General features: G+C 64.7%; 1 protein-coding gene across 1 annotated transcript; it reads right to left on the bottom strand.

The window, feature by feature from the left end:
* Positions 1–1,006: 1,006 nt before the first annotated feature.
* PPP1R9B (protein phosphatase 1 regulatory subunit 9B) lies at positions 1,007–10,732 on the bottom strand. The gene is made up of 10 exons (XM_080633218.1): positions 9,358–10,732; positions 6,292–6,424; positions 6,049–6,169; positions 5,816–5,920; positions 5,271–5,406; positions 4,988–5,140; positions 4,803–4,856; positions 3,869–4,098; positions 3,189–3,285; positions 1,007–2,046 (listed from the first exon to the last, which is right to left on the bottom strand). The coding sequence occupies exons 1-10, from the start codon at positions 10,612–10,614 to the stop codon at positions 1,993–1,995; spliced, it is 2,340 nt and encodes a 779-aa protein (XP_080489344.1). The 5' UTR covers positions 10,615–10,732; the 3' UTR covers positions 1,007–1,992.
* Between the last annotated feature and the right edge of the window lie 1,426 nt (positions 10,733–12,158).

Here is a 12,158-nt window from a genome sequence, read left to right as displayed (position 1 = left end):
AAGGGGGATGCGCTGGGGCTGGGGCTGTGCCCTGCCGCTCTCCGGTGGATGGCCCATCCCGGCTTTGCGCGTCCGTGTTCTGGCCCCCCCACCTCCTATTCACCCGCGCTCCTTGGACATCCTGATCCCCTCCCGCCGCCCGGCCGATGGCGCCGGGGCAGCGCTGGGCACCGTGGGGCAGGATCGCTGCAGGGGCCGGGACGAGCCGCCCCTCCCGGCTCTGCTGGGCCCGGCTCTACCCGGCTCTGCCCGGCGGTACTGAACGGACAGCGCCTGGGGGCGCCCTGAGCTCGGCACGGGGGCGCGGGCGGGACGCGCAGTCACTGCCAGTGTCCGCAGCCCCTCCAGTTCTTCCCAGTCCACTCAGTGCCCCCCATGCTTCCCAGTCCCCCCAGCGTCCCGAGTCACCCCAGTGCCCCCATCCTTCCCATTGTTCCAGACCCCCCACTGCTCCCGCTCACCCCTTCCTTCCCCGTACTGCCAGTCCTTCCGGCGGTCTCCCAGATCTTCCCAGTGCCCTCCCAGTTTTCACCCAGTGCTCTCCCCACCCTTCCCAGTGCTCCCCATGCACCCAGTTCTCCCCACTGTCCCACATCCTTCCCAGTGTTCCCAGCGCTTCCAGTCCCCAGGCTCCCCCAATCCCTCCACTTGCCCAGTCTCCCCAGCGCCCCCTGTAGTCTTCCAGTTCTTCCCACTCCCCTCAGTGCCCCCCATCCTCCGCAGTGCTCCCAGTGCCCGCAGACCGGTGCCCGGGGCCGTAACAAACGAGGGCCAGTGCATCCATTGTACAGATATATATAGTATATACACGGTACACTGTGAGCTTAAATAACCCAGCACCCTTCCGGGGCTCGTCCCTCCCCTTAAATACTTCCCCCCCCCAAGTGGCTCCAATCCAGTCGGACCCCCCCTCACCCCCGCGTGCCTCCCTCCTCCCCCTCCCAGTATAACCAGCTCTGGCTCCCAGTTACCCCCACATCCAGTTACTGTCGGAGACTTCGGTGGGGGGGGACGGGGGAGGACAGCAGGGAGGGGGCCAAAGTAGAAACAAAAAATAAAGGAGTTCCCCCCCCCCGGGCCGAGGGTCCGGGACCCCCCGACCCGGCTGCGGGTGGCCAGTGGTGGGGGCGTCCCAGCCCCTAGAAATACTGTGATTTATTAGGGAACAGGGGGGTATTTACAGTTGGGGGGGGTGAGAGCATCGCCCTCACCCTGGAGGGGGACGCCCGTGTCTGTCCCCCCCCGCCCAAGGAAGGTGAAAGCCCTGGGCTCGGGGGGGGGCAGCGGGTGCTGGGAGGCAGCCCCCAGCTGTGCCCCCCTACAAGTGGGCGCCCGGGCCCTCCCCATGCCCACTGCAGGGGTTGGCAAAGGCTGAGAGGGTCCCTCCTGTCCAAGCGGGGGGAGGGCACTTGAAGTCCCCCCTCCACACCCAACCGTGGTGGGGGAGCATCCCACTGTGGGGCCGGGATCGAGGACACGAGAAGGACCCGAAGGCAACCGCCCCCCCCAACCAGTGCTTCAGGTGAGTCCCACGAGGAGCTGGGGATGTGGGGGGCTTCCAGCGTAGCCCCTCTTTGCTCCCCAATATAGTTCACATTTGGGGGGGGGACACATTTCTTCCGCCCCCCCCCCCCCCAGCGTCCAACCAGGTGCCAGCTCTGTGTCGGGGGGGGGGGGCGGGGGCGTCACGTCAAGGGAAGGGGGGAGCCTGTGGGGGTTGCCGTTCCCCCCCCAATCGGTCCATCACGTTACCACGAGACTCACACTGGACACAGACACTAAGGTGGGGTGTGCCCCCCCCAATTTCCCTCTCCCCCCCCCGAGATGCAGCTTGCCTCCCCCCATGTCTGTGCCCCCAGGGGGGAGGTGGGGGCACCAGGAGGCTTTGGCGGGGTCTCACCTCCTCCCGCGTGGGGAAGAGGTTTTGGGGGGGGGAGAGACAGGACTTGGGGGGGAGGGACCCCCCCAATATCGCTGCGGTTTGAGGGTGACTTAAGTCGGGTTGGAATTTTTCAAAGTCTGCAGCTTGGCCTCCAGTTCAGAGATCTGAAAAACAGCAAAGGGACAGGTCTCAGCCGGGGGGGGGGGGGGGCACGGGGGGGCACAGGGACGGGGGGGACACACGGGGACAGGGGACATGGACACACACAGGGACAGGGACGCGAACGTGTAGCGGGGGGGACAGGGCTGTGGCAGACAAAGTGAGGGGATACAGGGATGGGGAGGGCAGGACAAGGGGGGCAAGACAAGGGGGTGCTGGGGTGGTGGGAGACACAGGGAGGGGGGCACCGGGATGGGGACACAGGGACAAGGGTCAGGGTGGTGGGGGCCAGGGATAGGGGACACACGGCTGGGCCATGGGGCTGCAGGCAGCGAGGGGTGAGTCTCTGGGGGGGTCAGGGGGACATTTTGGAGGTGACGGGAGGAGGGGTCATGTGGGGGCTCTGCTGGGAGCCGGGGGACCTCCCCGTGCTCCCCTGCACCCTGGTGCCCCTGAGCCCCCCACCGCAACCCACAGCAGCGCTGCAGGATCCCGGGGGATCCGGTGATCCCTGCCTGCTGCAGGGGAGCCACTGGCGCAGAATCCAGGGCGATCTGTTACGGGATCCAGCATGACCAGCATGGGATCCAGCTCGCAACAGAGGATCCAGTGCGGCCCCATGCCTTGTGCCCATCGACAGGGAACCACTGCGGGATCCCACACAAGCAGCCTGGGATCCAGTGCCCAAGAAAAATCCCTTTTGATCCATTATGGGATGTCAGACCCTGAGGCAGGATCCACTGAGACTGAAACCCTCGGCAGATCCACTGCAATCCAGTGTGGGATCCAGTGCCAGGAGGAGGATCGGGCGTGCGCCAGCGCCTGAGCAGATCCACTGTGATCCGGAGCACAAATCCGGTGGGATCCCGGTGCCCAAAGCAGATCCACCGCGATCCGGCGTTGGGATCCCGTGGCCGGAGCTCAGTCCGGAGGGGAGCCAGCGCCTCACGCAGCTCCGCTACCGCCCGGCGGCGGGATCCAGCAGCTTGGCGCGAGCCAGCGCCCGAGCAGATCTGCTGCTACCCATCCTGGGATCCAGCGGCGACAGGAAGCCATGGGAAGCCATGGGAAGCCATGGGCCGTGGCGGGAGCGGCGTGACGGTGGCGGGGCTCAGGGGCAGCCCCCGTCCCGGCGCCCGGTGCCCACCTTCTCCTGCAGTTTCTCCATCTCCTCCTTGTGCGCCAGCTCCGACTCCTCCAGCACCCGCCGCTGCGCCGTCTCCTTCTTGAGGAACTCGATCTCCCTGTGGGACCAGTGTGTGGGTGCCTGTCCCCTCATCCCCTCCCAGCACTGGGGACACCCCATGGAGCTGGGGCAGGGTTGGGATGGAGGGGGAAGGAGTTGGTGCCCAGGGGATGGTTCCACACCAAGGGCAAGGCCCCTGCCCAAGGGAATATCCCTGCTCGGGGGGTGAAGGGTGCCCAGGAGGGATTTGGTGCCACATGGATGGGTTTCTGCCCAGAGGGGAAGGTCCCTGCCCAGGGGATGAGGGATGCCCAGGAAGGAGCTGCTGCCCTGGGGAAAGGTTCATGCCCAGCGGATGGTCTATGCCCAAGGACAATGGGCGCCCATGAAGGTGTCAGCGCCCCACAGGTGGGTCCATGCCAAGGGCATGATCCATGCCCATGGGATGGCTCATGCCCAATGGTCTTCCCAGGGGCAAGGAGTGCCCGGGAAGGGGATGGTGCCACAGGGATCTTGGTGCCCATGGGGATGGATGTGTGCCCTCAGGATGGATCATGCCCATGGGGATGGAGGGGTGCCCATGGGGATGGAGGGGTGCCCATGGGGATGGAAGGGTGCCCAGAGCCCGATGCTGCCCTCACTTTTGCTGGTACTCCTTGATGAGCCTCTTGGCCTTGCTGTACTTGCGCTCCAGGGTCTGGTACTGCGCCTGAGTCTCCTTGAGGTGCTCGTCCACGGCCTGGCAGAGGTTCTGCGCCTCCATCCAGTACCCCTCCAGCTTCTCCATCCGCTCCTTGTTCTCCTCCACGCTCTGCTCCAGCTGGGCCTTCTCGGCCCTCCAGCGTGCCTTCTCCTGCTCCAGGCTCTGCAGCTGAGGACAGCAGGGTCAGGACATGGACGGCCAGGGACAGGCATGACATGGCACAGAACAGCACAGCAGAGCCAGGGAATGGGCATGACACGGCACACCATGGCATGATACAGCACAGGCAAGGAGCAGGCATGACACGACAGAATCATAGAGGGGTTTGGGTTGAAGGGACCTTAAAGCTCCTCCAGCTCCAACCCCTGCCACAGGCAGGGACCCCTTCCACTGGAGCAGCTTGCTCCAAGCCCCTGTGTCCAACCTGGCCTTGAACACTGCCAGGGATGGGGCAGCCACAGCTTCTCTGGGCACCCTGTGCCAGCGCCTCAGCACCCTCACAGGGAAGAGCTTCCTTATACCCAACCTAAATATCCCCTGTTTCAGTCTGAACCCATCACCCCTTGTCCTATCACTACAGTCCCTGATGAAGCGTCCCTCTCCAGCACCCTTGCAGATCCCCTTCAGATACTGGAAGGATGATACGAGGTCTAAAATGTGACGTGTGACATGACATGACATGACACAGCATGGCACGGCACAGCACAGCATGGCATGGCCAGGAACAGGCACAGCACAGCACAGCATGGTGAGGGGTCTGGGGTAGATGTGGGGAGCTAGGAGGGGATGGGGTAGATGGAGACAGAGGAGGGGGCACAGGGCAGAATGAGGAGGGTCCTTCCTGCCCAAGGGGAGCCAGGACACCCACTCACCTTCCTCTTCAGCTGCTGGATCTCAGCCTCAGTGACAGCGTGTTTGATCTGGAGCTGCGAGAGGAACCAGCCCGTCACACATCCCCATGGTGGGCACAATGCCCCAGCACCACCTTGTACCCCTGCACCCCCCAGCACCCCCAGCACCCCCCAGCACCCCCCAGCACACTGCAGTCCCTCTGCACCTCCTTGAACTTGTGCACCAGCTTTTCGGGGTCCATCTCCACAGGTGACAGCGTGTCCTCATTCTCGGCCAGCTCGAACACCTCGATGGCCATCTCGCCGCCGGGGAACATGGGGCTCATCTCCTCCTCCTCATCTGTCGCGTACTCGCCCGTCTGTGGAGGGCATGGGCCAGTGTTTGCTTGTGGTGGTGGTCCCCAGCCTGGCACCCTCAGCCTGGGGAAACTGAGGCACCTTGTGGGGAACCAGGTCCGTGCCCCCCTGGGTGGGTGCTGTCCCCCTCACCTCCTCGTCATCCTCAGTGTACTGGGTGTAGCGCTGCTCCATCATCTCCCTCTGCCACCGCTCCTGCTCCAGCGTCTGCTGGATCAGCTGCGCCACCTCGCTCTGCTCCCCGGGCTTCTCCCGCCCAATGAGGAACCTGCACAGGATGGGGGGCTCAATGGGGATGGGGGCTCAATGGGGATGGGGGCTCAGTGGGGGTGGGGAGCTGCGACCATGGGGGTCTGTAGTGGGGGACGTGCCAGTGGCACAGCCAGGGACGTCGCTGAGGGACAGGCAGTTCTCCTGGTGGAGATGCTATGGGTGGATGAGTTGGGCCTGGGGGAGATCCTGGACTGATGTGAGGATATTTTGGGGGGCACTAGGGTGGCACAGGGCAGGCAGTGGGCATGGGACTGGTGGGGATGGAGGTATTTTGGGGCAGGGGGACAGCCCAGGCTGGGGTTTGAGGTGCTCTGGGTACAGGCTATGGGGCAGGGTGCTGCAGGGGGCCCAGCATGGGTGTAGGGGTCTCCCAGCCCCGCCAGGTCCCCAGTCCCAGGCCCTACCGGACACGGCCCTTCGTGTTCCTGAGAACGGAGGCGGCGAAGCTCTGCGTCACCCCAACCAGGCTGGTGCCATCCACCTCCACGATGAGATCGTTTACCTGGATCCTGGGGACACAGAGACCGTCACAGCAGGGCCACCCCTTGGCCACCTCTGCCCGCTCCCACACCAGCTCCTCCATCACCACCCAAGCCTATGGGGACCTGGAGTGGCTTTGGGCTGGGGAGCCCTTTACCTGCCATCCCGGTGGGCAGCCCCCCCCTCCGTCACCGTCTTGACAAAGATGCCCAGCTTCTCCAGGCCCATGTCGGCCCCCGCGCCCATGCCGATGATGCTGATCCCCAGCCCTTCCGAGTCTGCAGAGACAGAGCAGTGTCCTGATGGGGTGGCACCGGCCACCCTACACCAATGCAGCCACCTCCAGCCCATCCCCAAGGTGCCACAGGGCCCTGGGGCACACAATGGGATGAGGACCCACCTTTCTCCAGCTCCACAGGGAAGAGGTCGAGTCGCTCCACCCTCTTCTCCAGCTCATACTCAGCCGATGCAGCCATGGGGTCAACATCTTCATTGCGGCGGTCATAGTCTTCATTGGAGTAAGTGCTGAAGACCTGAGGGGTGCACGGAGCTGCTCAGTGAGGCAGCAGGATGGGATGGGGCAACACGGCAGCCATCCACCCATGGCCATGCATCCTGGGGCAGGGGGAGCCCAGGGCAGGGGCATGGGGATGTTACTGAGCCTATAAGACACTGGAGAATCCCTCCCCTCCCCAAGTCATGTCACGGAGTTAGGGGGGACAGATGGGTGGACGGATGGAGGGATGGATGGATGGAGGGAGGGAGGGAGGGAGGGATGGAAGAATGGATGGATGGATGGACGGATGGACGGAGGGATGGGTGGACGGACGGACAAATGGACGGACGAATGGACAGATGGATGGATGGACAGACAGACAGACAGAGGGATGGAGGAATGGATGGAGGGATGGAGGGAGGGAGGGAGAGATGGACAGATGGATGGATAGATGGACGGATGGATGGACAGACAGAGATATGGATGGATGGATGGATGGATGGATGGATGGAAGGAAGGATGGATGGATGGATGGATGGATGGATGGATGGATGGATGGATGGATGGATGGATGGAAGGAAGGATGGATGGATGGATGGATGGATGGATGGATGGATGGATGGATGGATGGATGGATGGAAGGATGGATGGATGGATGGATGGATGGATGGATGGATGGATGGATGGAAGGAAGGATGGATGGATGGATGGATGGATGGATGGATGGATGGATGGATGGAAGGATGGATGGATGGATGGATGGATGGATGGATGGAAGGAAGGATGGATGGATGGATGGATGGATGGAAGGATGGATGGATGGATGGATGGATGGATGGAAGGAAGGATGGATGGATGGATGGATGGATGGAAGGATGGATGGATGGATGGGGTGTGCAAGCACTGGCTGCTCTCAGTCACACAGTTTGGGGCAGCCACACTGGGCCTGTTGCCCCTTCTCCCCTCACCTGTCCCCACCTTCTCATGGCTCCAACTGCCCCATGGGACAAGGAAGGTCTCATCTTTTGGGGCAGCCTCACCTCAGTCTTCCCTGCCCCTCAGCCTTCCTGGGCACCTCCATGCAAGCCCAGGAACCCAAACCCACCATGCTGCCCGCAGAGGTGAAGCCCACCCTAAGCTGGGGGTTGCCTCATCCCCTGGGTCTCCACCTGGCAGCTCAGGGAGGCCTGGGGGCAGGCCCTGGTTCACCCCGCGCTGGGTGCCCTCATGCTGGGCACCGGGGTGTTCCTGGCCAAGGTCAGATGTGCCACCAGGAGCCAGAGGCAGTGGGGTACCATATCCCTGCATCCCAGGAGGTGCCAGCACCCCTCTCCTGGAGCTGAGCCTGGCAGATGTCCCTGGAGGGGCGAACGGATTAGGGATCATATCACAGACTAAAGGCTTGCAACAAGGGCATTAGGGACAAGTGTCAAGGAACAAAGCTCTTGAGACACACCAATGGGTAGGACCCACCCGGGTGGCACCCAGGGGTGCTGGGGATGAACAAGCCATGGGACATGCCTCTATCCCCCCCGTCCATACATGGTGCTGTAGGGCTGCAGGCTCACCCTGCAGTGCCCCCACCCGTGTCACGAGGTCCTGGGGATCTTGGGATGCGCCAGGGGCCTGGAGTGGGTTCCCAGGGAGAAGCAGCCAGAGCCAGCAAATGCCCAGGGGAGGAGGCTGGTGGTGACTGCCCCCATCCCATGCTGGCGCTGCTGGGAGCCAGTGCTCCTGGCTCCAACCCCTCCTGTTTGGGTGGCTCAGCATCACCGATGCACTCGGGAGCTCAGACATGTGGGTCTCCTCCCCACCAGTACACCCAGGACCCCTACCATCACCCTGGGGTGGGAGATGGGTAAAAGCAAGAGGTTAAAGGCTGTACCGGGGGGAGCAGAGCACCCCAAAACCCTGCCTGCCCATCCATGGCGGGGGGGGCATCTTCTCAAGGCCTGCCTGGCTGGTTCCCACAGGACCAATTCCCCCCACCCCGCAGTGTGCAACCACCCAGCACACGGCCACCACTGTGTCCTGCCCTGGGCATGGTGGTCCCTGTCCCCGGTGGGGCCACCCACCCGCTCTGACTCAGAGCCAGAATATAGGCCGGGCTCTAAAAATAACCCAGCTCCAGCACAAAGCGACCGCGGCTCCCCCGGCCGGGGGGATTCCAGTGGGAGAGAACACCCCAAATAGCGGCACGGCCTCTTCTCCCTCCCCCCCCAGCCCCGCTGCTGGGGGAGCATCCCCTATGGAGCCCCCAAACCCAGCCGGGGAAGGATGGAGGGGACGGGAAATGCTGCGTCCCACCCGGCCGTGCCGCCACTTCCCCTTCCTCCACTTCCCGGAACGCTGCTGGGTGCTGGCTGGGCCTATGGTGGGGAGAAGAACCCCCAACCCCTGGTCCCATGCCTGGGACCCCCAGTGCGGGGGGAGCCCCGGCAGCGAGAGACCACTAGGGACCAAGGGCAGAGGAGCCAGCACCCGCAGCTGGACACAGCGGGCATCCCACCCAGAACACGTGGTGGGGCTTGGACGTAGCGGTGGGTTGGCTCTGGGTGCTGTGCATCGGCCACCCCGGGGGGCCCAGGGCCACCCCCACCCCTGTCACACCAGCCTCAGGGTGGCCCCTCTATGGCTGGGGGGCTGCCTCAGGCCACACCAGGATCTTGGTTAGGTGGCCTGTTAGCCAGGCCTGGGTGGCGATCCTCCTTCCCCCAGCACCAAGTGGGATGCTGTGCCCCATGGCAGGGGGCTGGGGGCACACAGACCTCCCCACACCTCCCTATCCCCAGCACCAGCCCCCCCCAAAGGGGTGGGGGTTCATAAATCCCAGCCTGGGGTACCCTCATCCTAGGGTACCCTCACCCTTAGGTGCTCCTTATCCTTGGGAGCCCCTCACCCTGGGGTACCCTGACCATGGGGTACCCCCTTATCCCCAGCTGCTGCCCCCCCATCTCCAGGAGGTCTCACCTGGATGGGGGCCGTGCTGAACTGGATCTTGCGGTTGGGGACAGGCTCCTCTTCCTCGGACAGCCCTGGGATCTCCACACAACCTGACTCGGGATCATAGAGACCTTCGGCCTCCTCCTCCTCCTCCAGCCCGCTGCCCCCCGAGTCCTCCCCGAGCCCGCTGTAGGCACTTATGTCCACCAGGTCCGCCTCGGAGAAGTCCTCCTTCTTGGCCTCCTCGTAGGCATCGCCTTCCTCTGCCTGCTCTCCCTTGACGCCCTCCTCACCCGCGGCCACACCGGAGCCCCTGTCCAGCCGGGGGGTGGTGGGTGCCAGGTCCTCGGACCCCTTGGCCGTCTGGGGCACAGGCACCGCCGGTGCCTCCTCCTCCTCGGCCTCACCGCTCTCCTCCACCTCCACCGGCTTGATCTTGCAGACCTCCTGCACCCGTGGGGCGGGCAGCTCCTTCTCCGCCGGCCGGGCGCTCTTCCCCGCTGCCTTCTCCTCCTCCGGCGGCCGGGCGCGGGGCTGGGCAGTGTGGCCATTGCCCCCCCGAGCAGCCTCCGTGCCCGGCAGGAAGACCCGGGGCCGCTTGCCCATCACCTTGGTGCCGAGTGGTCCAACCACGCGCCCCTGCGCCTTGTGCAGGTTGTTCCGAAGGTCGGCCTTCTCGAAGACAGCGCTGAGCTGGCTGACCGTGGGCGAGACGGCTTCGGTGTCCAGCTTGTCCAGGGACTCGGTGCTGCCATTGAACCGCACCACCACGTCCAGCTTACGGTCCTGGAAACCAGCTCGTTCCTTACGTAGCAAGAGCTTGGTGGTGGTGGCTTTCTCCTGCGAGCTCCTCTCAAAGATCTTGCGGGTCTCCTGCAGCTTGGAGAAGGGTTTGTCGGGTTTGGAGTCGAAGCGGCTGACCCTCTCGGAGACGCTGGTGCCCAGCTTGAGGAGGTTGCCCTGGTCCATGCTCTCGCTGAGGCTGCCAGCCCGGGGCAAGGACAGACGGACCGGCTTCTCCTTGGCCTTGGCCAGGTCGCAGGCGCCCTCGGGGCCGGGCGCCGTCCCCATCTGCAGGAACATGTTCTTGATGCGATGAACGTTGGAGCCATACTTCTTGCCCCGGCTTTTCTTGCCATCTTCACCATCGGCCTCCTTTGTGGGCGCCAGGGCCTGGATGGTGGCCTCGTAGGCATTCCGGTGTGGGGACGCGCTCCGAAGACCCCCACCGCCCGGAGCTGCCCCGGACGGGGACCCCCCACCGCCTGCCTCTGTCCTCAGCATGCCGGCACCGGGGCTGTGCCGCGCATCGCCCGCCGCGGCCACCGGCACCACCGGAACCACCACCGCTGCGACCAGCACCGCCGGCACCGCCGGCACCCGCACCGCCGCCGCTCGCCGCGGCCCCTCGCCGGTTACAGCGCCATGGGGAGGGGGATGCGGCCCGGGGAAGGGGGGGGGCAGGCGCCGCCCGCAAACCTGCGCCGGGCCGCGGGGGGCTGCGGGGCCCGGTCAGGCCATGTCCATCCCGGGGAGGGGGGGCCCGGCCCTGCTTCCTTCCTCCCTCCCTTCTCCGCCTCCTCTTCCCCTTTCTCTGTGCTGGTGATGGAGCCGCTGCCTGCGATCCGCCCGCCCCGCTGCCCGCAGAGCCCGCTGGGTCTTAGCGGCGCTCGCTCTTCCTCTTCCTCACCGCCGCCGCCTGGGCGCGGGCACGGGGACCCCCACGCAACACCCCCCTCGTCTCCGCATGCCCTGCGGACCCCTCCCGCACCCGCACTGGGGTGCCCGCCCCGTGGCGTGTCCCTACACCCCCAGCACCCGGGTACCCCCGGCTCGTCCGGTGCTGACACCCCCAGCTCTGCCCCCACCTTCTCTCATCTCTGTTCCCAAGTTCCCCCCATGTCCCCCCATCTCTGTCCTCATGTCTTCTCCCCAGGTCTGTCCCCGTGTCCCTCCATCTCTGTCCTCATGTCTTCCTCCCAGGTCTGTCCCCGTGTCCCCCCATCTCTGTCCTCATGTCTTCCCCCCAGGTCTGTCCCCGTGTCCCCCCATCTCTGTCCTCATGTCTTCTCCCCATCTCTGTCCCTGTGTCCCCCCATTTCTGTCCCTCACCATGCCTGTCTGCCCTTGCACCCTGCCAGTTTTGTCCCCGTGGCCCCCAGGCTGGTCCCTGTGTCCCCTGAGTCCCATCTCCATACTCATTTTTGTACCCACATCTGCACCTACATCTCCCCCATATCCTCATCATTTTGTCCCCATGTCCCCCCCTCCCATCCCTATATCACCCCGAGTTTGTACCCACATCCCAATCTGTCCCCATATCCCCCTATGCTATCCCCATATCCCCCGTCCTGTCCCTATATGCCCCCCATGTTTGTAACTACATCCACCCCATCCTATCCCTGTACCCGCACGTTCCCCCACCCTGTGCCCCTCCCGTGTCCCCCTGCTCCTCTCCCCCTGTCCCCCCATTTTTCGGCACGTCCCCCTTGCTCCCACCCCACACCCAAAGGGCGCCTCCTGGCGTCCCCACAGGGCCCCCATTCACTTCCTGGCCCCATGAACCCATCCCTGAGGTGCAACACGTCCCCTCCAGGCAACTCCACGCAGGGGTGGCAGGAGGGGAAACTGCAGCGGGGCAGGGTAGGGCTCTGGGCCGGGTGGGGCCGCGGTGCTGCCCCCCAGCATCCCTGCACCCCAAAAGTGACCTTTGTTGGGGTTGCCCGGGGTTGTTCGCTGCTTTCCAGCAGGCACTGGGGGGGCGGAGGGGGCAGAGTGGGGCCGTGCTGGGATCCCGGATGTGGGGGGGGATGTGGGGGTGACCTCTG

This window comes from Psittacula echo (genome assembly GCF_963264785.1).
Source record: "Psittacula echo genome assembly, chromosome: 23".
Classification (NCBI taxonomy): Eukaryota; Metazoa; Chordata; class Aves; order Psittaciformes; family Psittacidae; genus Psittacula; species Psittacula echo.
The sequence above is the reverse complement of the archived record's forward strand: the minus strand, read 5'-3'. Positions and strand labels throughout refer to the sequence as shown.